General features: G+C 39.0%; 1 protein-coding gene across 4 annotated transcripts in view; it reads left to right on the top strand.

Moving 5' to 3' along the window:
* The window catches only part of DMD (dystrophin), a 2,234,319-nt gene that overhangs the window by 1,846,083 nt on the left and 366,320 nt on the right, over window positions 1-21,916 (top strand). For all 4 annotated transcript variants that reach the window (XM_027096086.1, XM_027096084.1, XM_027096085.1 and 1 more), the window contains 2 exons: window positions 3,107-3,279; window positions 12,864-13,020. In XM_027096086.1, the coding sequence (XP_026951887.1) occupies window positions 3,107-3,279; window positions 12,864-13,020 (330 nt within the window). The remainder of the gene's footprint in view (window positions 1-3,106; window positions 3,280-12,863; window positions 13,021-21,916) is intronic.

Here is a 21,916-nt window from a genome sequence, read left to right as displayed (position 1 = left end):
AATTTCTGTTCTGGCAGCGGGGATATTTTGTAGCAGACTTTTTCCAGTGCAAATAAGTGTTTCTCACAGGTGGTCCCACATGTCCAATTGCCAAATGAAAAGTGAAAAGGGTAGTCAGGACTCCATTTTTCATTTTGAACAAATCAATCCACGTGGGTAAAGTTTAATCAAAATCAGTAATGCCGTCTTTTCCGTGTGCTTTAACCTCGGTAGCTGTTTCCCCTTGTTAGCAGTAGCCTTGTTCAGCTTCGGTAACTACTGTCTGTTATAGCCAGTGCTTACAGCAGCAAATGGTGTGTGGAGACAGCCTAAGATCTTCTAGAGTCAAAAGAACTGGATCCATTGCCCACATTTAACACTTTTGGCAAGTCAGTTAAACATCTCTGAGCCTCGGTGCTCTCATCTGTAAAACCGAGAAAATATTATGTACTTCACTGGGTAAGGAGTAGGAATAAGTAAAACGAAAGACGTGTAAGTGCTTTGTAAACTGTAAAGCCCTTTATTATGCATGTGTCCTTTGTTGCTCTACACTACCATCATAAACTAGAGAAGTAATACTGAGTTAAGAGCTACCTTCCTGCCAATGCTAAGACTTCACTTCAGCTACTTCTGAATTTCCAAGGGGAGAAATTTTAATCCGAGTACATATGAGGTTTGGCAGGAAATTGTCAACGTGTAGTTGTTAATATGAATGACTTAAACAAAAAGTGCATACTAGCTTTTAGAAAAAGTAAAGGCATAACTGTCTCTTGCCTTCCTCTTAGTTTTCCCACAGTGCTAAGGCTAGACAAATAACCAGTCCTCAGCAAGCACTGGTTTATCAATTTTACATTCATTTTTTTTCTCGATGATACAACAAAGATGTTTAAATTCAGGGCCATGTAAGTGGCAAAGATGAAAATGAGCAAATTTCATGAATCAACATCCTATTTATGCTTGGGAAGACCTCTCATTTATTCAGCGAAGTATTGATGACTTCACGATACACATAATCTTAAGGAACTATTGATTGAACCTGGGTCTCTGCTATAAATGCAGGACATAAAAATTCAAATGTACTATAATTTATATGCATGCTAATGTAGAAAGCTGATTGTATTAGTCAAAAGATCTTAATTTGTTGACAACAAAAGGTTTGGTCTTAATTCCTTAAGTGTGTACTCTGAGGTCAAGATTTAGGTAGCAAACCACATACAACAAGAAGAAAAGTAAAGTAAAAGAGAGAAGTGGGGGCATTATCTTGATAACTTGGATCTGTTTGGTTTTTATTCCTGAATTATTTAGGTCTATTAACCTCAATTTTCTCTTTCACTGAAGAAGTAGCGAATTCAGCAGGGTATGTTTTTCCATGTAGGTACACAAAGATAAATTGGATGTATATTTGATGAAGCGCCATTCAGCAAGGAGCCCAATACTGGTTTTCTGTCACATCAGCTAGTTTCAGAATCAGGCTATTTCCTTCCAAAACAAGCCTGTTTTTGATGGGATAAAGATAGATGCTCCTCGATATGTTTTAGTATTTCTATTCTTTCAACTCCAGATGGGGTTTATCCATATTCCCCTCCTGTCTTCCAGTCGAAGGCAATGAGACAGAATTCTCTTTCGAGTCCATCGGTGATACTTTGGCTGCCAGAAATAGTGACAGGAGACATTCATCGTCCATCTCCCTGCATCTAAGAGGCTGCAACTGAAAACACAGGCCACTTCTTCAGACTTCGTAACATGTTATTGCTGCCACTTTTCCTTCCTTACTTTAGAAGAGTAATTTAATTCAATTTTAGAAAGGGGGCGAATTTTCTAGTTTCACAGATCAATCCAGTTGTTCGGAGCTTCAGAATGAATTTTTAAACTTGTTAAACAGAAGCATACAAATCTCTAAAAGCAAGTCAGATAATGTACAAAGCCTCCATTCATTGTGTAGGCAGAAAGGAATGCTGGTACCCGGCAGCTCTCTAAGGAATGTTCCTTTGGCTTTGACCGTTCTGCTGGGAACAAGGAGGGAAACACATATAGAAAATGAATTTATAATGTCTCTGGCTTATAATGGAAAAATGATAAGAAAAGTTGGCTGTTTAATATAAACTATCAGTTGCATATTCCAGGCCTCCTCTCTTTGAGGTCCCTCCCACATCCACAGGCCTGGCTACCGTTTAGTGAGGAGTACAAAGTGGCTGTTTATTATTATTGACTGATGAGGCCTGTGGTCTGAAATTCATTCTGTCAACAGAATGTAAGCAAAGTTGGCATTTTAAAGCAGGGCTCTTTCAGTCGCTGGGTTTTCTCGGGATTGCTATGCAACAGGATCAGTGCTGTAGTCCCCGGTTCAAGCTGAAAATGTTACACAGGAAGACATACCATGTAAAGGTCAGATTCTTCTACTATGATAATTTTCTTGATCTGTGTGTATATAAATGAGGTTGAAATCATCACTTCTTATCAAAGTCCTATGGACTTTCCACCTGTTGAGCCTAAAAATGTGATGGTATTTTAAATGGGAAGTCTTGCTAATAAATGTATGGTGCTGTAATAATTGTGTGATGCCGTTTTACCAAGGTGAACTTAATGTGTATTGTCAAGAAGATTCTCTCCTATGATCAAATACCATTAATGTGCTGGTGCTATGGGCCAAGTACAGCCTTGTTTATTAGTCTGTCCATGCTTTTGTGGTCCGAGTCAATTCTACAGATTACTATGTGCTTGGAAAATATGACTTGACCCATAGTGTAATACAATGATTGGCACTGTGGTGCACTTTATCACGGAGTTTTATTTCCTATCACTTCCATGAAATGATGTCTTTTTTCCATGGACTAGAAGACATAAGTTATGAAATTTATAAAGTTACAAATGTATTGTGTTCCGATTCATAATCTCAAGGAATAAATCTATTATTCCTAATTAGATGCCCACTTTCAATCTACATAACGACATAAAGAGATGATACACCAAGAAAAGTGAGTTGGAGGTGTATCTTCTCGTTAGTTGAGCCAATTGAAATCCCTTTTGAGCTAACAGTCTATTTTTTGCAGTTCTCCAAATTCACAGTCACAGCCGGTCTCTTTTGTTCGGTAATTCTGCATGTGTTCTTCCTCCTGATGCCCTGTAGGACCTCCAAGGAGAAATCGAAGCTCACACAGATATCTATCACAACCTGGATGAAAATGGCCAAAAAATCCTGAGCTCCCTGGAAGGTTCTGATGATGCGGTTCTGTTACAAAGACGTTTGGATAACATGAACTTCAAGTGGAGCGAGCTGAGGAAAAAGTCTCTCAACATTAGGTAAGAAAAGATCCGGAACAACAAAAAAAGGCCAGAAATGAATTAAAATGTCAACATGCCCCTCACTTGCCGAGCACAAGGAGCTAATATCTCATATGTTTATGTAAATCCCCCAATTTCAGAATGATGTATTTTATTTTGAATAAATGAATCATTTATTTGCTCAGCATGGAGATGATACTTGAGGGTTCAGATGAGATTAGAATGGTGCTATGTTATAACCACGGGAGACATACTTATTAAGACATTAGAGTGAATTCAAATGAGGAACACAGCTATCCTGATTTCATAGTGTTCTCTCTTGGTTTATCACAGGGTTATTCAAAAAATGATAAAACTAACGTCTGTTTATTATGGAATTCTTTCTTTGGCATTATTCTAAATGCACGTGAGGACCTTCTTTAAATACCCATAATACGTTATAATTAACGTTGTAAAGGCGACCTCGCCATAGCTCCCACAGCCAAGGAGAGATTATAACAACTGCCTGCCTTTTGCTTCCTCTCAGATTGTGTTACCATATACCCTGTAAACTAAGCCTTTAGCTGTTCTGTACACACCTGTTTTGTACTTTGCCCTTTTGTGCGTCGCAACATTCTCTTGAGAAGTTAATGAAGGTGTCTCAGCATTGTTGTAAGGAGGGCAGAGTGAAGCTCTTGCTGTACCTGTTTTGCACTAGTTCAGTGGAGGGGCAGAGAGCAGAGAGAGGAAGTGAAATGCCCAGGGTCACCTAAGTGGCATGGGAGGTACAGGGAGTGGAAGTCAGGCTTCCTGCTTTCTAATCAGTTGCTTTGCCTAATTCACGTCTCTTTATAAAAAGTACCTTATGTTTTCTTCTGTGTCTAGAGGAGCAGTGGTAGTGGAGGGAGGTAGAAGAGGACTAGTGGAATGCACTCAACACTGGGAGTTGTTACTACCTCTAGGTCGTAAGATTACAGGAGGGAGATGATTTTTCTTCTTCATAGCTCTTCTAAGTTGTCCCAAATTTGGACATAGAGTATCTTTACTTCTATAAATGAGGCAAAAATATAAATGAAATTTCTTCATTTGAAAGCACTCTTGTAGAAATCTGCACGTAATATGACAGAATAATGATGATAGCAACTCACACTTACATAGTGCATCACGTACTGTGCAATGTCATGGGCACTTTAGATTTGTCCACGCATTTAATGCTCTCAGCAACTCTAAGAGTTAGATTGTATTATTATCCCCTCTTTGCATTTGAAGAAAGTAACACACGGAGTGGCTAAATAACTACCCCGAGGTCACTTAGTTAGTAAGCGGCAGATCTAAGATCTGAACACAGGGAGTCTGGCTCCAGAGTCTGAGCTTTGAACCGTTGTATTATGCCGTAGAGTATAAAGGAAGAAGGAGAAGGTAAGACCCACCTAACTTTTACACATAAACACGTAATAAGTGAAAGGATGAAACAGAAGAGCAGATTTCTGGGAGGAGGAAAGGATTTATTTTTATTTCTGTGGTTTTCCCCCCGAATTTGCACCCTAGCTTCCGAGACACTCATTTTTATCTCCCTTTTTGATCCATGAATTTTGTATTGATGTGTGGGTGATGAGTTGTGGGCAACAACGGGCGATGGCATTTTCAAAGATAGGGAGGTTCCATTCGCGTTCTACAGCTTCACCTCTCAGAGAGGTGAGTATATGTAACGACACCGGCCACTTTCATAACATCTGTCATTACAAAGGAATGAAACTTGTGAGATGGGAAAAATATCGGTAGATAAAGGAAAGAAAAGAAAGTTACTCTTTTTTTCGGGAGGGAAAAAGAAAGGTGCTATTACTGTTCTGAACATCATTCAGTGCCTTTTCTCTCTTTCATGTGAACTTGATGAAATAAAAGGAGGATTGAAAGCGGCAGACAGCATGTCAGCCAAAATATGGGCTCTTCATTCTCAGCAATTTCCCATAAGCCAGCTACTGCAGTTTAATTCTTGCTGTCATTAAACAAGTAGAAAGCAGTTACCTTAGCTCATCTAAGGTACTTCAAATTCTAGAATTTAAACACTCAGATCAGCGGTTTTGGCTTTTTAGTAGGCCTCTCGAATAATACAGAATGTGTTATCAACACTCACTCATAAAAAGCGAGGAAGTAATTCTTCACGTCAAAGCGATTCGGTTTATTTCCTGACGCTTGGTTGAAATAAGGCCATCAGTCAGTCCGTACTGAATGGCAGGGTTCAGTTGAGAGAAGCACAGTAGAGGTAGTAATTGGGGATTGTTATGAAATAGGATAGATGAACCCTGGAAGAGTTACGTACCGAACCTTCAGTGACACATAAGCTTGCATTGCCAATCTAGTCAGTTCCTCTGTCGCCGTTATTTTGTAGTGAAAAGTCACCACAATTTAAAAAAAACTTCCAAAGTTACCCTGGAGAAACATCCCTGTGTTTACCTTAAACTATGACATATTATACTAAAACATGTCAGTTGTTCATTATTTCATAAGAGATTCTGAAGCCATTTTTATATTTCAAAATATAAAAACATTAGCGCTTAATTTCACAGGTATCCATTTTTTAATGAGAAAAAATTGAGTCTGAACAAAAATGATGCTGAAGTTTCCCTTTGTGTTCCATTGACTCAAGCGGTATCGTTGTGCTTGCAGATCTAAGTCCACATTATGTCTTGTACCCTCCATTTATTTTCCTTCTGCCCTGTCTTTCTCTTCTTGTGATTGTGGTTCTGATTGATTGATTGATTGATTGATTGAAGTCTTCATCATGTCATTCCATATTGATAGATTTGGCTCTCTTTCTTTACATATTGAGACCATCCATTGCACATTTACAAAAATATTCTTCCTTGGACACTCTTTCTATCACATTATTCCTTTGGTCAAGAACTTCAGTCTTGTTGGTGCCCATATTTCACTCTTTCATTTATTTGTTCATTCAATAACTATTTACTGAATGTTTACTATGTACTAGGCACTCTTCCAGGCACGGAGGATACAACAGTGAACAAAACAGTCAAAAGTAAATCGTTGCTCTCATGAAGCTTATATTTAGTCACTAGGATCTAGTGACCCTTCCACTCTCTACCAACTATGCCTAATAAGCCCCTGCTGACCCCTTCCCTCTCTGTCCTTCCTCTGCCTCCCACTTCATTCCTCCCCAAGCAGCAATCTAGTTACTGCCCCAAATGGATTCTCTGAGTCAAGTAAATTCTGCTTTCTAGCCCCATTCCTGCTCTCCAGCAATTTTCTCACTGTCCCGTACGAGTACATCCATTTGCCGGTCCTCACACTTGGAACACCATCTCTCCTCTGAGCCTCCAAATTTTGACTCAAATTCCATAATCAAGATTTCGCTTTCTGACCATTCCTTTACCAGGTCTTCCCTGTACTATTCTCATTTACACTTGATGGCAAGTTCCTTTAAGTATTCATGAGTTGTTTCATAGGGCTGTGCTTGCTGCCTTCAGCTAAATTAGATACATACAAAACTCCAGGCTATAAATGAGTCAGTGAGGTGAAGTAGAAAGGGTCTTGGACCAACAGTTGAGTGACCTAGCTTCTCCTCTGGCTCTGTTACTACCTAGCATCTGATCTTTAGCCAGTCACTTAACTGCTTCAGACTTGAATTTTCTCTCTCACTGAAATGAGGACGTTTGACCAGACACATGGGTGGTCTCTTCAAGTTCCCTGGCAATTCTACAATTCTATTATTTTTAATTCTACAATCACTCTTTAGGCAAATTATCGAGCTTTTCTACCTTGGTTTTCTTATATTGAAAAGAAGTGATTAAGTTCAAAGATATGGTATAAGAGAAAGTAAATACTGATACAATGTCTTTGAGAGAAAAGAATAGTTTGATTGAAATTGTATCTCATAATTTAGTTCAAGGAAAGTAGATGCCATCTGTTCGACATGCGTTATCACACTGCAGTTTGACCAAGAGGTATAAGAAAGAGAAGTAAATACTCAGTGATAGCTGAGTGCCATCCAACAAAAGATTAACCGCTTTAAGTGGGAGAAAAATAGAGTGAAAATTTCCTACTTACGTGTATACGTACAAATACACACGTGCGCGCACACACACACAGAATCACTGATGACATTATGCAACATCAGGATGGTGATTAGTCATATGAAGTGTTTCTCATTCTAAAATATTCTATATCTACAAAACTTGCATTTTTAATTTTGAAAATATGAATAATTGGAGAAGTGATCAAGTGCATAAGAAACGTGTATGAGGATTTCAGTTTAATCTGCCACCAGATTATATTTTCCAGATTATTGTATATATTATTAACTGTGAGAATCACATATGATGTCCACATAGTTTCAGCAAAACTTACATTCTGTGAGATTGTTATACTTGGGGGAAAAACGTGTAGACATTATATAAAGATAATCCCTTTCATGAAATTTTGAACATTCATTTGAGACGTGAGGACATGGACATTATATAGTCCACAGCAGCAATAAATCTCTTAGAAAGTACTTGGTATTAGAAATTAGAATAATTAGAGGTCTTGCTCTAATGGAGGACAAAGCAAGAGCAAAAGAAAACAAAGTCTTTTTACCTTTCAGTGAGAGAAAAATGCTACTTGGATGTTGAGTATCTCCAACCTTCCTTTTCTTTTTTTTTCTTTTTTTCTTTTTTGCGGTACGCGGGCCTCTCCCGTTGCGGGGCACAGGCTCCGGACGTGCAGGCTCAGCGGCCATGGCTCACGGGCCCAGCCGCTCCGCGGCATGTGGGATCCTCCCGGACCGGGGCACGAACCTGTGTCCCCCGCATCGGCAGGCGGACTCTCAACCTCTGCGCCACCAGGGAAGCCCACAACCTTCCTTTTCTTACTCTTGGGATGTTAATTATGTTTGAAAGTTGGAGTTCATGGCCCATCTGGAAAAAAAGTGTTTACTTCTCTTTGGGCTTAATTCTCTTTATTTAAAGCCCCATAGCTCCCATTTTATTTCTGCGGTTCCTTATTATTTCTGCTTTCTTAACCTTTTCTTTCTGTATGCTTACATGCTATCTTTTTACACAAGGGTACCAAAGATATAGAGGGATATATTGTTAGTTTTATAAAGGAAGTCAAAGTGAAAAACGACTTCAATATAACACATTTTGCTTTAAGAATAGATGCCTTTCAGAGTAAAGTTTTATTAAGGATTTCAAACTAGGCATCGACTGAATCATACTTGAGGTATCGGTGTCTGGAGAAATAACATTCACTTTAGCAGCCCTATAATTCTTAGAGTCCTGACAGTGAAGAGTTTCTTAAAGCCCAAACTATATATCCCAACACACCTAAAGGTTCTGCATTTTACCTAAACCTTACAAATTATAGAAATTATCTGCTTATTAAAGATCGCTACTTCCGTTGTTAAAAGCTAGTAACCCCTAAGCTCTTGTCTTCACTAATAAAGATTAATAGAAAATGGATAGAGGCTAAGTGTGTAGCTTCAAACCTCCTCTTTTATTCTCTGTTGAGTAGGTAGTGGTAAATAGAGTGTATCTGCCAATTAGCAGGAAGCCTTTTTGCTTAGGGATCCGAAACATTTGGTGAAAACCGTGAAGGTTAAGGATTTCCTCCTATAAGGGAGGTTTGTAGTTTCCATTTCCCATATCTAAATATGACAGCTCAAGTTATGTGCCTCAGCAGGTGTCTTTATACCTTTGTATCTCAGTTCCCACATTTGCAAAAAAGGGAGTTGAATAATCTCTAAAGTTCCTTAAAACCAGGGGGAAAAAGTCATTACAAATACAAAGAAACATTTTCAGGAAAAATCCCAAATACAAACATAGGTTAATCATTTAGAAATATTTGGTATACAATCTTGAAAATAAAAATAGAGCAATTGCTTCCAACAAATGCACTAGAAACGTGTCTCGAATACACTTCCCAAGCTTAGCATGGCCAGAGAAAATGTTCTCTGAGCTCAGAGCATTTCATTACATCTAGATCTCCTTCAAAATCATGTCACTGACAAATAGCACCTTTGCCCTGTGGAGACTGACAAGTAATGTTTAGGGCACATAGGGAACACTTCAAGAAATTCTTCCTCAGAGAATGGTCCTGGAGCTCACCTGCTGAGTTGTAAAGATTCTTGTTCAAATTACAGGAATTCTGTATCTGTGAATCTGTTTCTGTTTCGCGTGTCCTTTTTTTTTTTTTTTTTTTTTTTTTTTTGTGGTACGCGGGCCTCTCACCGCTGTGGCCTCTCCCGTTGCGGAGCACAGGCTCCGGACGCGCAGGCTCACGGGCCCAGCCGCTCCGCGGCATGTGGGATCTTCCCGGACTGGGGCACGAACCCGTGTCCCCTGCATCAGCAGGCGGACTCTCAGCCACTGCGCCACCAGGGAAGCCCTGCATATACTTTCATTTGTATTATTTTTTAGATTCTAAACTTGTGGTTACCAAAGGGGAGAGGGAAGAGAGGAGGGACAAATTAAGGGTATGGGATTAACAGATACAAACTATTATGTATAAAATAGACAATCAGCACAGATATATTGTATAGCATGGGAAATTATAACCATTATCTTGTAATAACTTATAATGGAGTATAATCTGCAAAAATACCAACAAAAATACCAAATCACTATGCTGTACACATGAAACTAATATAATATTGTAAATCAACTATACTTCAATAAAAATTTTTTTTTAAGTACTGAAACTCTGGGCATGGAACCTAGGAGTCTGTACTTTAAGCAGGCTGCTCAAATGTTTCTTATGCACACTAAAGTTTGAGAACCATGGCTTTAGATTGGATATCTTTGTGTTGTTTTAAATCAGGAGCCGTTATCTGAGTTTCTCCTCTCCAACCCCTACCCAGTGTCCTCTGTCTCTTATAAGCTTTTTGTATAAGTTTTTGTCCTCGTATCACATCTTTGCTTTCACTCTCAGGCTTTAGCAAGGAAAAGAAAGTCATTTGATATGTACTTAAGGTGATCAAACATTCAGAAAAGTGACTTAACTCCATGCCTTAGGGATGAATAAGGAAGGCCCCCTCATCCCGGTATTTGAGAGCTTTTTGTCACTCGTGATCCCAGGTCCTTCTTCTGTTCCTCTGTTAACTCTCTTGACTGTCCTGTGTCCCTAGCTCTTCACAGCTTCCCTATCTCACGCTATGGAGTTTCTCTTAGATCCTTTAGAACTGAATTCCCTGGGTCTCAGCGCTCTTTTTTTTTTTTTTTTTTTTCCCTCTCCTAGGGGACACAAAGGGTTTCATCGGCCCGCTAATAATTTAGTCAGGGCCATTTAACTGGACGGGGGTGGGGGGGGTGGGCCGTGGGGGGGTGGGTTGTAGCACCGCCTTATGTGAATGAAGCAGCAGCTGGAGGCCTCACCTTAGGCCGCCTGCCCTTTGGCATATCAATCCTGTAGACCTGTCCACCACAGGGATGCGTTATTTCCCTTACCGGACAGATGGAGGCCAGGCATTAGACATCTTTATATCCTCCTTTACCTTCCCCGCTCCCTACCCCCGATGCCTGATTGGGACTGAGAGGGACTCAATAAATATTTATTTAATCAGTGGCTCATCTACAACATGCTGCCTTTCCATGGCTGTACTGTGCCTCTCTCTACCTTTCAAAATGTCCTGTTTGACAGCCCCTTTCACCCTCAAGGGGACCAAGCTGCAAATTCCAGATACCCAAGGGAATCCCCGTGACCAGTAGTCATTACATGTCATTAAACAGCTAAAATCTTGCATAGGGAGTTCTCGCTGAGGCTTTTCCTGGAAAAGTGAAATAGGAGGAGAGAACAGAAACATAAAAGAACTGACCTCTACACCATATGCAGTCTACACTATTATATTTAATTCATGATATTTATGATGCTTCATGATTCATTTCTTAGATAAAAATGTCCTTAGAGTCTTGAACAATTTAATTTCCCTGATGGAAATACCTTCAGTTTTTCTGAATGTAATGTTTATATGGCTCACAATAGAGAATTCTGACAATTTGGAAAAGTATAAAGATGAAGGAATAAATCACCTGTAAATCCACCTTTGAGGGATAAACTGGTGGTCGTTTCAGAATTTTTTCATGCATAGTCCAGCATGTGCACACACACAGACATTTTGGAAAAATAGATTATGTATGTTTTTGTAACCTACTTTGTCCCTTAGTGACTGACAGGATGATCTTGTCCATGTCCGTGAACATTTGCCTGTGTCATCACATTGAACACTGTGTAGGATTCACAGGATTTGAACAATGCATTGTATGAGTTCACCACTGTGTATGTAACCAGTTTCCTAGTACTGAATGTTTAAGTTGTTTCAACTTTGTATCAATCATAAGTATGCTGTAAGTAGCAGTTTTCTACCTGTATCTTTGCATGCTTTCCCAGTTGCTTTCTTAGTATAAGTTCCTTGAATTTAAGCTTGTGGGTCATTATATTTGCACATTTTAAAGACATCTATGTATCATCAAATTATCCTTCAGAAAGTTTAAAATAGTTTAATTTCAGCACCCAGGTACTATTTGGTGATTCTATTTGAGTAAGGCCAGCAGGAGAATTGTATTTGAAATGTCAGGCTGAGGTATCAAATGGCAAAGGGAAATGTTGTTCTACCTGGTTGCTTTACATTTCAATCTCTGCAGCATTCGAGTTTATATTATACTTATAGGCAGCATTAATTTTTATGAATTAATTAATAATTGCTGATAAGATGTAAGTAATGCAGCATAATTCTTGATTTACCTGAGGATAGAGCTTTGCTAACGTTCCGCGTTTCTTTGTTTTCTGGATGATGGTTTATTTTCTTCATTTAGCTTCTCATCCTCAAGTGAAATGTGGATTTTATAACACAGATCATTCATTTGTATATTCTTAAATGCCTTCTATGGATTAACGTGTTCTAAATGCAGTTGATGGTAAAGCACTCAGCCTCTTGCCTAAATTATTCACGTTTGGGGGGAGGCTTTCAGGCAAATGTCTGATTTTACTTTTCCACGTGAGTTGTTGTCTCAGTACATTTTACACAAAGGAAACAAAGCGGAAAATGTTGGAACTTGGTGAAAACAAATCCCAGGTGCACACGAATAAAGAAGGGTAGAGAAGGAGGAGAAGCATATGGGAAGAGGAGCAGAAAGGAACAGATGCCAGATGGAAGGAGTCAATGGAAGAGGCTGCCTAGGGTGTAGAAATGGAAAAGTCAAAATGTGGGGAGAGACCTTTCCATTTCTCAAAGCAGAAAGAATTCCGGTACTAGCATGAGTCACACGAAAACTGAGTGGTTTATTTTAGTCACTGGGTCCAGGTTCTTCTACCAGAAACATTAAGAATCATTGATTGCAACACTACAGGAAAGCAGTCCATTCCAGTGTATATTTCATGCCAAAAGTCTCAGAATTCTGCATGTGGAAATAAACATATAACTAAACACTGTCTTCCCTCCATGTTGCCATCAAAATACCCACATTTTGTTGCTCTCAAAAGCAGGTAGCTGGATTTTTATTGAGGACTGCTGTGTAGTCCACAGTACGTTTACACACTGTGGAAGTAACCAACCAATGTACCTTTAGTGGGATGGTTAGAACCATCAGTTATCTTTCTAGGTATTCTGACAGTTTGCTCCTGTTATTTTTCAGGTCCCATTTGGAAGCCAGTTCTGACCAGTGGAAGCGTCTGCACCTTTCTCTTCAGGAACTTCTGGTGTGGCTACAGCTGAAAGATGATGAGTTAAGCCGGCAGGCACCTATTGGAGGCGATGTCCCAGCAGTTCAGAAGCAGAATGATGTACACAGGGTAGGATATTTTTAAGCATAGTGATATGCACATAGTAAGCATTCAATGACTGTTTTAAAATTAGTTTTGATTGAAACTAGGTTGAAAAAGGAAAAGAAATCGAGTGGAAGAGAAATCTTTTTTTACTCCTCTAGTCCAAGGGTCAATTAGAGATAATCCAAGCCATTATATTTTAAATGTCAAAAGCATCTGCATTAATAATATCATTTAAGATTTGTCCATGTCTTTTGGCGATATTTAAAAATGTCATTTTGGAAAATATTAAACGTATGCTAAAGTGACATAATTCTATAATAAACACCTGGGTACCCATCAAGACCAAGTTATCAATTCATGGCCAGTCTTACTTCTTCTATACCTCTACTTTGTCCTCCATTATCTAAAAGCAAATCTCAGGCACGGATCATTTAATTCATGAATATTTGATAAAGTGTCTCTAAAAGATAAGAATTTGCTCTTTAGAGGTAAACACGTTGTTACTATAATACATTTTTAAAAATTTATTTATTTTATCTTTGGCTGCGTTGGGTCTTCGTTGCTGTGCGCGGGCTTTCTCTAGTTGCGGCAAGCGGGGACTACTGTACTCTTCGTTACGGTGCGCGGGCTTCTCATTGCGGTGGCTTCTCTTGTTGTGGAGCATGGGCTCTAGGCGTTCAGGCTTCAGTAGTTGCAGCTCGTGGGCTCTAAAGCACAGGCTCAGTAGTTGTGGCGCACGGGCTTAGTCGCTCCGCGGCATGTGGGATCTTCCCGGACCAGGGCTCGAACCCGTTTCCCCTGAATTGGCAGGTGGATTCTTAACCACTGCGCCACCAGGGAAGCCCTATAATACTTTTTAAATGTCAATAATTTCATCATGACAAATACCAAGGCAGTATTCAAATTTCCATTTCTCATATACATGTCTTAAATGTTTTAACAGGTTTTTGGGGTTTTAGTTTTTGGTTTAAATAAGAATTGAAATAAGGTCCAGACATTGTGCTTGGCTAATTTGTCTTTTAAATCCCCCCCCCACTTTTTTTTTCACTTTTTATTTTGAAGTAATTACAGATTCACAGTAAGTTACAAAAATAGTACAGAGAGTCTCCCTGCACATTTCGCCCAGTTTCCTCTAATGGTTGCACCTAACATAACTATAGAACAATAATTATTGTCATTTTAACATGTAATTGACATAAAAATTTACATTTACAATGGTTATAACACAACTCAGTTCAGGCTAGCCACATTTCCAGGGCTCAGATACGGCTAGTGGCTATTCTGTTGAACAGTGTAGTTCTACAGGTTTGATTGTATTCGGGTTTGCCTTTTTTTGGTCAGACTGCTTCATAGGTAGTAATGTATTTTTCCGCCACCGGGAGGTACACAGTGTCTTGTTTTCTCTTGTGTGTGTGTGATTTTTGGCAGTTATTAATGATCAATGCCTAGGGATTGCAATGTGATGATTGCCTATTTCTATCATTTCTTCTTCATTTATTAGCTGGAGTACTTCTATGAAAAGAAAATATATACTCATCAACAATTTGGGTACCCAGGATATAGTTCGTCTAGGACAGGTGCGGTAAATGTTTCTACTTTACCAGTCTTCAGGATAACAACTTGCTCATTAGCATTCTCCAACAGCAATCGTTTCTTTTTTTTTTTTAACAGCTTTATTGGAGTATAATTGCTTTACAATGGTGTGTTACTTTCTGCTTTATAACGAAGTGAATCAGTTATACATACATCTCCATATCTCTTCCCTCGTGCGTCTCCCTGCCTCCTACCCTCCCTATCCCACCCCTCTAGGTGGTCACAAAGCACCGAGCTGATCTCCCTGTGCTATGCGGTTGCTTCCCATTAGCTATCTATTTTACGTTTGGTAGTGTATATATGTCCATACCACTCCCTCACTTTGTCACAGCTTACCCTTCCTCCTCCCCGTATCCTCAAGTCCATTCTGTAGTAGGTCTGCGTCTTTATTCCCGTCTTGCCCCTAGGTTCTTCATGACTTTTTTTTTTTTTTTTAGATTCCATATATATGTGTTAGCATACGGTATTTGTTTTTCTCTTTCTGACTTACTTCACTCTGTATGACAGACTCTAGGTCCATCCACCTCACTACAAATAACTCAATTTCATTTCTTTTTATGGCTGAGTAATATCCCATTGTATGTATGTGCCACATCTTCTTTATCCATTCATCTGTTGATGGACACTTAGGTTGCTTCCACGTTCTGGCTATTGTAAATAGAGCTGCAATGAACATTGTGGTACATGACTCTTTTTGAATTATGGTTTTCTCAGGATATATGCCCAGGAGTGGGATTGCTGGGTCATATAGTAGTTCTGTTTTTAGTTTTTTAAGGAACCTCCATACTGTTCTCCACAGTGGCTGTATCAATTTACATTCCCACCAACACTGCAAGAGGGTTCCCTTTTCTCCATACCCTCTCCAGCATTTATTGTTTGTAGATTTTTTGATGATGGCCATTCTGACCGGTGTGAGATGATATCTCATTGTAGCTGTGATTTGCATTTCTCTAATGATTAGTGATGTTGAGCGTTCTTTCATGTGTTTGTTGGCAATCTGTATATCTTCTTTGGAGAAATGTCTATATAGGTCTTCTGCCCATTTTCGGATTGGGTTGTTTGTTTTTTTGATATTGAGCTGTATGAGCTGCTTGTAAATTTTGGAGATTAATCCTTTGTCAGTTGCTTCATTTGCAAATATTTTCTCCCATTCTGAAGGTTGTCTTTTCATCTTGTTTATGGTTTCCTTTGCTGTGCAAAAGCTTTTAAGTTTCATTAGGTCCCATTTGTTTATTTTTGTTTTTATTTCCATTTCTCTAGGAGCTGGGTCAAAAAGGAAAGGATCTTGCTTGATTTATGTCAAAGAGTGTTCTTCCTGTTTTCTTCTAAGAGTTTGATAGTGTCTGGCCTTACATTTAGGTCTTTAGTGCTTTTTGAGTTTATTTTTGTGTATGGTGTTAGGGAGTGTTCTAATTTCATTCTTTTACATGTAGCTGTCCAGTTTTCCCAGCTCCACTTATTGAAGAGGCTGTCTAATTGTTTCTTTCCTTTGTTTGTTTTTCATTATATTTTTGTCTCCTCTACTAGACTCAGAGTGAGGAAGGCAGAGATTTCGTCTTGCTGACCTCTAAGACCCTAGTACCTAGCAAAGTGTCTGCCATACGGTGGATACTGATAGGTGTTTTTTTTGTTGTTTTGTTTTGTTTTGTTTGCGGTTCGCAGGCCTCTCGCTGTTGTGGCCTCTCCCTCTGTGGAGCACAGGCTCGGGATGCGCAGGCTCAGCGGCCATGACTCACGGGCCCAGCCACTCCGTGGCATGTGAGATCCTCCCGGACCGGGGCACCAGCCCATGTCCCCTGCATTGGCAGGCGGACTCTCAACCACGGCGCCACCAGGGAAGCCCAAAATGGTGCCACTTTTATATGTTCAGCACTTAAAGGAAAGATATCTATGGAGACATAGCAAAAACTGGCATCTTGAGGAAAGGTCAAGGGTTTATATTATTCCAGATAATAGGAGATGACAAAAAGGGAAGAGAACATGAGGGAAGACCCCAGAGTCTACAAAAAATTGCCAAGGAAACTGCCAGTTTCTCCTTTAGCCATTCCCCTTCATATAAATCAGAATGTTAAGGTAGCTTTTGTGGTAGGGTGTGATATAATAGCTATAATTTTTAAAGTCTTCTAACTTTGAATAAATAGTGAAAACACTCCGGTGTATATGTGGAAGAGCATTCACTGAGAAGGATGGGTATTTTAAATAGAATGCATTATATGATATGGTGAAATGAGACAGAATTTCTACCAAAGGTGTAATTTTATTCTAGTTCCAGAAATCAAAGAAGATGAATCGTTGGGCAAGTGCAGTAGGATTCAGGAGGCTGAGATTCTAGCCCTGTTCATCTATAAGTTAGATGGTGATTGCTACTTTGTTCTTCAGGTATAAGATGAGGAATTTGGTCTACGTAGTTTTTCTACAGTCCCTTCTAGCCACCATTTTGTTATAAATACATTCTGTTATAAATACAGCCTCACTCTCCCATTATTGGCTTTGGTTGCCTGCTAACAGCAATAAAATGTTAGCACACATCATTCTCTGTCCTCTTACTCATGAATCTCATGACCGGTAATATGCTTTGGAGAGACGTGATGCTAGAGTTATGGGTAACATGCACCATATTGAAGAGAGTTAATCCCCATTTGGCTAGTGAACTTATTCAGATACCCACTTACTCCCTTTCTTTGACATATCAGGATCTCCAGCCCATTGATAACTCTTTGTTCTGTACATTAGTTCCACTGATCGTCTATCTTTATCTCCCTCCAAGTCCAACTTAGGTTCAGTCATCAAGCATTTTAATAACTTTTTCAAGACCCTAAAATCCTTTGCTTCTTTATCTTTTTGTTGCTGTAATCTACAAAACCCTAATGATTGGAGGATCTAACTGAAGAGTTTCTCCTATCCGAACAACAGCAGCGCAGACTGACGTAGTACCTTTTCAGGATGACCAACCTCCAGCCTTCCAACGCTAACACATCACTGGGTCAATTTACCTTTCTTGAGTCTGTCTACTGTAGTCATTGCCACTGTTACAAGAGACCTCTTCTCCTCACTTTTCTGTATCTACTCTTAACACCCTACAGCGCGCGATCAACATTTCAAACAGAGTAATCTATGTAAAAATGTAAATTGAATTATGTCATTCCTTATCTTAACACTCTTCAGTGGCTTTTCAGTGCCCTTGGGAAACGACCAGAAATCCTCAGCAAGGACCCCAAAGTCCCATCTGGGTGGTCTGGCCCCAATTTGTTCTTTTCTCACTGCCCTTCCTCTTGCTCTCTTGATGCTAGCTGTACTGCCTTCTTTTACTTGTTTCCAGTTCTCTGTGTTCCTCTCTGGTGGGGCTTTGAACATGTTGATCCTCTGTCTGAAACCCTTTCTACTCAAACCTCCCCCCTCATAATTTCCTGGTTCGTGTCTAATAATCCTTTACATCTTGCCTCAGGCATCAAGCAAGCTTTTCTCCGATGCCCACATTTGACCACATCTCCTTTTCTGTGCCTTCATAACACCGTACTTTTCTTCCTATAATGTAATGTTCTTTGTCATCATGAATATGTGTGACTTTTTGATTAATGTCAACCACCTTCACTAAACCTTGGGCTTCTAGAAGCTTGCTTTTGGGAAGAGGGTTGTCATTTTTATACCTAGCACCTTATAAAGTGTCAAGTACATGATAGACAATGAATAGATAAAGGAGCATAGGAATTAAGGAAAGAAGATAAGGAGGCAGGAAGGGAGGTAAACAACCAATGAACTAATCTTTTGTTCCTTCCTCTCTACTCTACTGTGATCCAGGGCAGGGAAAGAAAGAATAAAGAGTAATGTTCCTTCCTCACTTGCATCTTTTTTTCTCTTTACTCCTAAGTAAGCATCTTTTCATAGTGTGTAAAGCTACTTTGATGCCCACTGTTTTTACTTGTGGTCTGGTCCAGTGTTTTCATGAAATTCTCTTTGTATCCTTAAGAAAAATCCTTGTCACACAACACTCCCTCGAAGAACATCATCACTCCTCAGTGTTGATGAGAGAACGATTTTGCACCCTGTTTACTCAGTTTTGTCACATTTATGCAGTAGCCCCTTTATAGTTGTAGTGGAGTTGCTGTCTAGTTAGTGATGCTCTCATTACCTGTGGACAAGAAGAACAAAGGAGAATCCTTGAAATTGGGTCTTTCTATCAGATCTTCAGAATCCAATTAGGAAGAGGTAAAGGAAACACAGTCATTGCAAAACTCTGTCAAGATCTAGTCTTGCACAGAGTTTGTATTTGTAGACTTTTGTTTTACTTTACCATGTTTCCAGGATTATAAACTGTCTTGCTCTTTATGGGTTTCTTGCTCCAAAGACTGTTTATATAAAATGTTTGGTATCAAGATGGCTCACTTTTTATTGTACCCTTGCTCCTCATGTATTTGGTGTGTCACTTTTTTAAAATCACCTGCCTACTATCTATTGTAAATTATTAATGTTGTTGCTTTTTATGGGAATACAAATCCCATTAAAATGTCAAAAGTGTAAATACTAAGTGAATATTTTTCACTTTTTTCTATAAATCAGAATGCTTGTAAAACAGGTCATTTATATTTTCTTACTATATCATTGCAGATTAGTGATAAAGTTTTATAGCAAAATATCATATGTCTTGTACTCTTAAAGCAAAAATATACAGTCAATCTCAATTACTCTGCTGTAGGTAAAGTTATAAGACAGTCCACACAGGTAGTCGGGGACTGCAGTCTCACTCCCCAAAGCAGTTTTTTACACCCATGGGAGTGGATCTGTGTTCCCCAAACCAGCTGGGCACCATAACAACTGCAACTGGAATGGCTCTGAGGACTAATTAATAAAATCATGTTCCGTATGTGGTGAAGTATTCTAAATAATTAAAGCTCAAATGTGCCTTAGCAAATATAAACTGACCAATTTTTATATCTTTTGAATACATTATCCTGGCTTTTACGGTTCCTCATTACTTGCCTCACTAGACTGACTCGTTTTCAATGAAGTGTGTATTGTCCTGGTCCAGATACATTTTTTAAACTGACTTCCTTTGTTTTACTTGAGCAGTCACTAAAGTGATATTTATTACTTGTCTACTCCTGTGATTAACCTAGAGAGAGCTTTAAAGGAGCAGATCATAGTGGGGAATTTCTAAGGAGAACTGCAGTAAACCACGAGTTTATTTAATTCTCTTCATCCCACCCCAAATTTAAATGGAAATCAGGTCTTGATTATAAGAACACTGTAGGTAATGACTTTTTGTTTGCATTTTTACTAATGAAAGTGTTTGTCATTCGGTTTTCATCTTTCAATTTAAAACTCTCTGTAATTCCTTCCCTAGAGACCATTAAGGACACCTTCAGAGCTTCCTGAGATTTTCTGGTTAAGATTTAGACGGACGTATTCAGTACATACATTATTAAAACAGTAGACAGAAAGCCATTATTGTGTGGATGCTGTTGACAAATGAAAAGGCTTGAATAAAGTAGTTAACTTATTCATTTGTCAGGTCATATATTATGCATGTTCAGTCTCCTCAGAAGTCACCACAAAGTGAGGGAGAGGTTCAGAAATTCAATAAAATTATCCTGAAATCACGTTGTAGATTATACATTTATTTAAGCTAATTCTGTTATCAATGCTGGCCTGCTTCCTTTGGGTACATTTTAGTATGTGTGTTAGCTTGATGAGTTCCCTCATCAAAGGAATCCTTCTATTTCCACAGAAATAGAAAATGTCTTTAGGTGCCATTTGTGAACGTTAAGATTCAAGTCAGCTCTGTGTTACCAAATAAATGCATTGTTCCCTATCACCTCTGAAAAACAACAACAAAAAAAGGTTGTGATACAGTGATTCATTCGAACATTCATTGGCCTAGCCTCTTGGAGTTTCTAAACAAGTTTGGTTCCCTTGCAAAGTTCACTGTTCGTTATCTACCTCTAAGATGTCTGCGTGACTAGGTTGGAGGAAATCGACATCTTTGTGATCGATTCTTCATCACTAATGGAGTAAGCTACTTTCATATAAGTTTGGAATTTTATGCAGTCATATTTAGAAATGCTGAATAGAAAAGATTTTAAATTATTTTTAGAACTACATTTCTAGCCATTTGAGGAAGTCTTCTGAAAACTAGCTATATCATCAAAACTTGAGAACAGAGTCATCTAGGATTTGCTACTTTTGTTTAATGACTATAATAAGATAAACTATGAATAGTTTACAAATAGACTTCTCTACCACAGTCCTCTTTATAACCATGTGAAAAAATTTTTGATATCTTGACAAATACTCTTAAAATAATATTTGTGTACTACTTTGCCTTTGCAAAGCACTTTGACACACATTTGTTTAATTACAGATGAACCCCTGATCTTTTTATGTGTTCTTCCATTTCCCCCAAAAAATTATTTTAGGAAAAATTGTACCATAACTTGGACTTCTAGAATTCATTGAGTCTTTCAGTAATTATTTATTGAATGCCTACTCTGTGCCAGGGGCTGAAGGTACAGTAGTGAAGAAAACGAGACTCTGCCCCCACAGACCTTCAAATTTTAATGAGGGAAACACACAGTAAGCCAATACATTAATATATAAAATCACGTCAGGGGAATTCCCTGGCGGTCCAGTGGTTAGGACTCTGTGCTCTCACTGCTGCGGCCCCGGGTTCGATCCCTGGCTGGGGAACTAAGATCCCACAAGCTGTGCCGCATGGCCATAAAAAAAAAAGAACTAAAAACAATAAAATAAAATCATGTCAGGTCAGTTCTGTGAAGAGAAAATGAACAAAATAAGGATAGAGAAAGACTGAGAGGTAGTGGCCTACCTAAAGAGATTATAGTTGAGCAGAGGGCTGTGTGCGTGAGTGAGCCAAGCAAAGACCTTGAGTGAAGCATATTCTAGGCAGAAGGAGCAGCAAATGCAAAGGCCAAGATGTAAGAACAGGTTTGGGGTGCCCAAGGAATAGCAGGATGGGCTTAGTGGTAGGTTGTTGAGAGAGGCAAAGACCAGATAATGTGGTCTTTTCTGCCACAGTTTGGAGGTGGATTTTATTCTATGTGTATTGAGACATTACTGGAGAACCACAGACAGGAATGATGTGATCTGATTGCTGTGTTCAGAAATGGACTCTGGCTGCTGTGTGAAGCAATGATGATAGGAGGAGCAAAACTGAAAGCAGGGAGAAAGTTAGGAGGGTGTTGAAGTCATTTAGGAAGGAGATAATGATGGCTTGGACTGGAATGGAAATGATAGATACGATGAAAAATTATATGGCCCAAGATAAAGTTTGAAGGTAGAGCTGATAGAACTTAAGATAGATGGGGTATGA

This window comes from Aethalodelphis obliquidens, unplaced genomic scaffold (genome assembly GCF_003676395.1).
Source record: "Aethalodelphis obliquidens isolate GAN/ISIS:26980383/991018 unplaced genomic scaffold, ASM367639v1 scaffold98, whole genome shotgun sequence".
NCBI lineage: Eukaryota > Metazoa > Chordata > Mammalia > Artiodactyla > Delphinidae > Aethalodelphis > Aethalodelphis obliquidens.
This window is presented reverse-complemented; position numbering and strand designations above follow the sequence as displayed.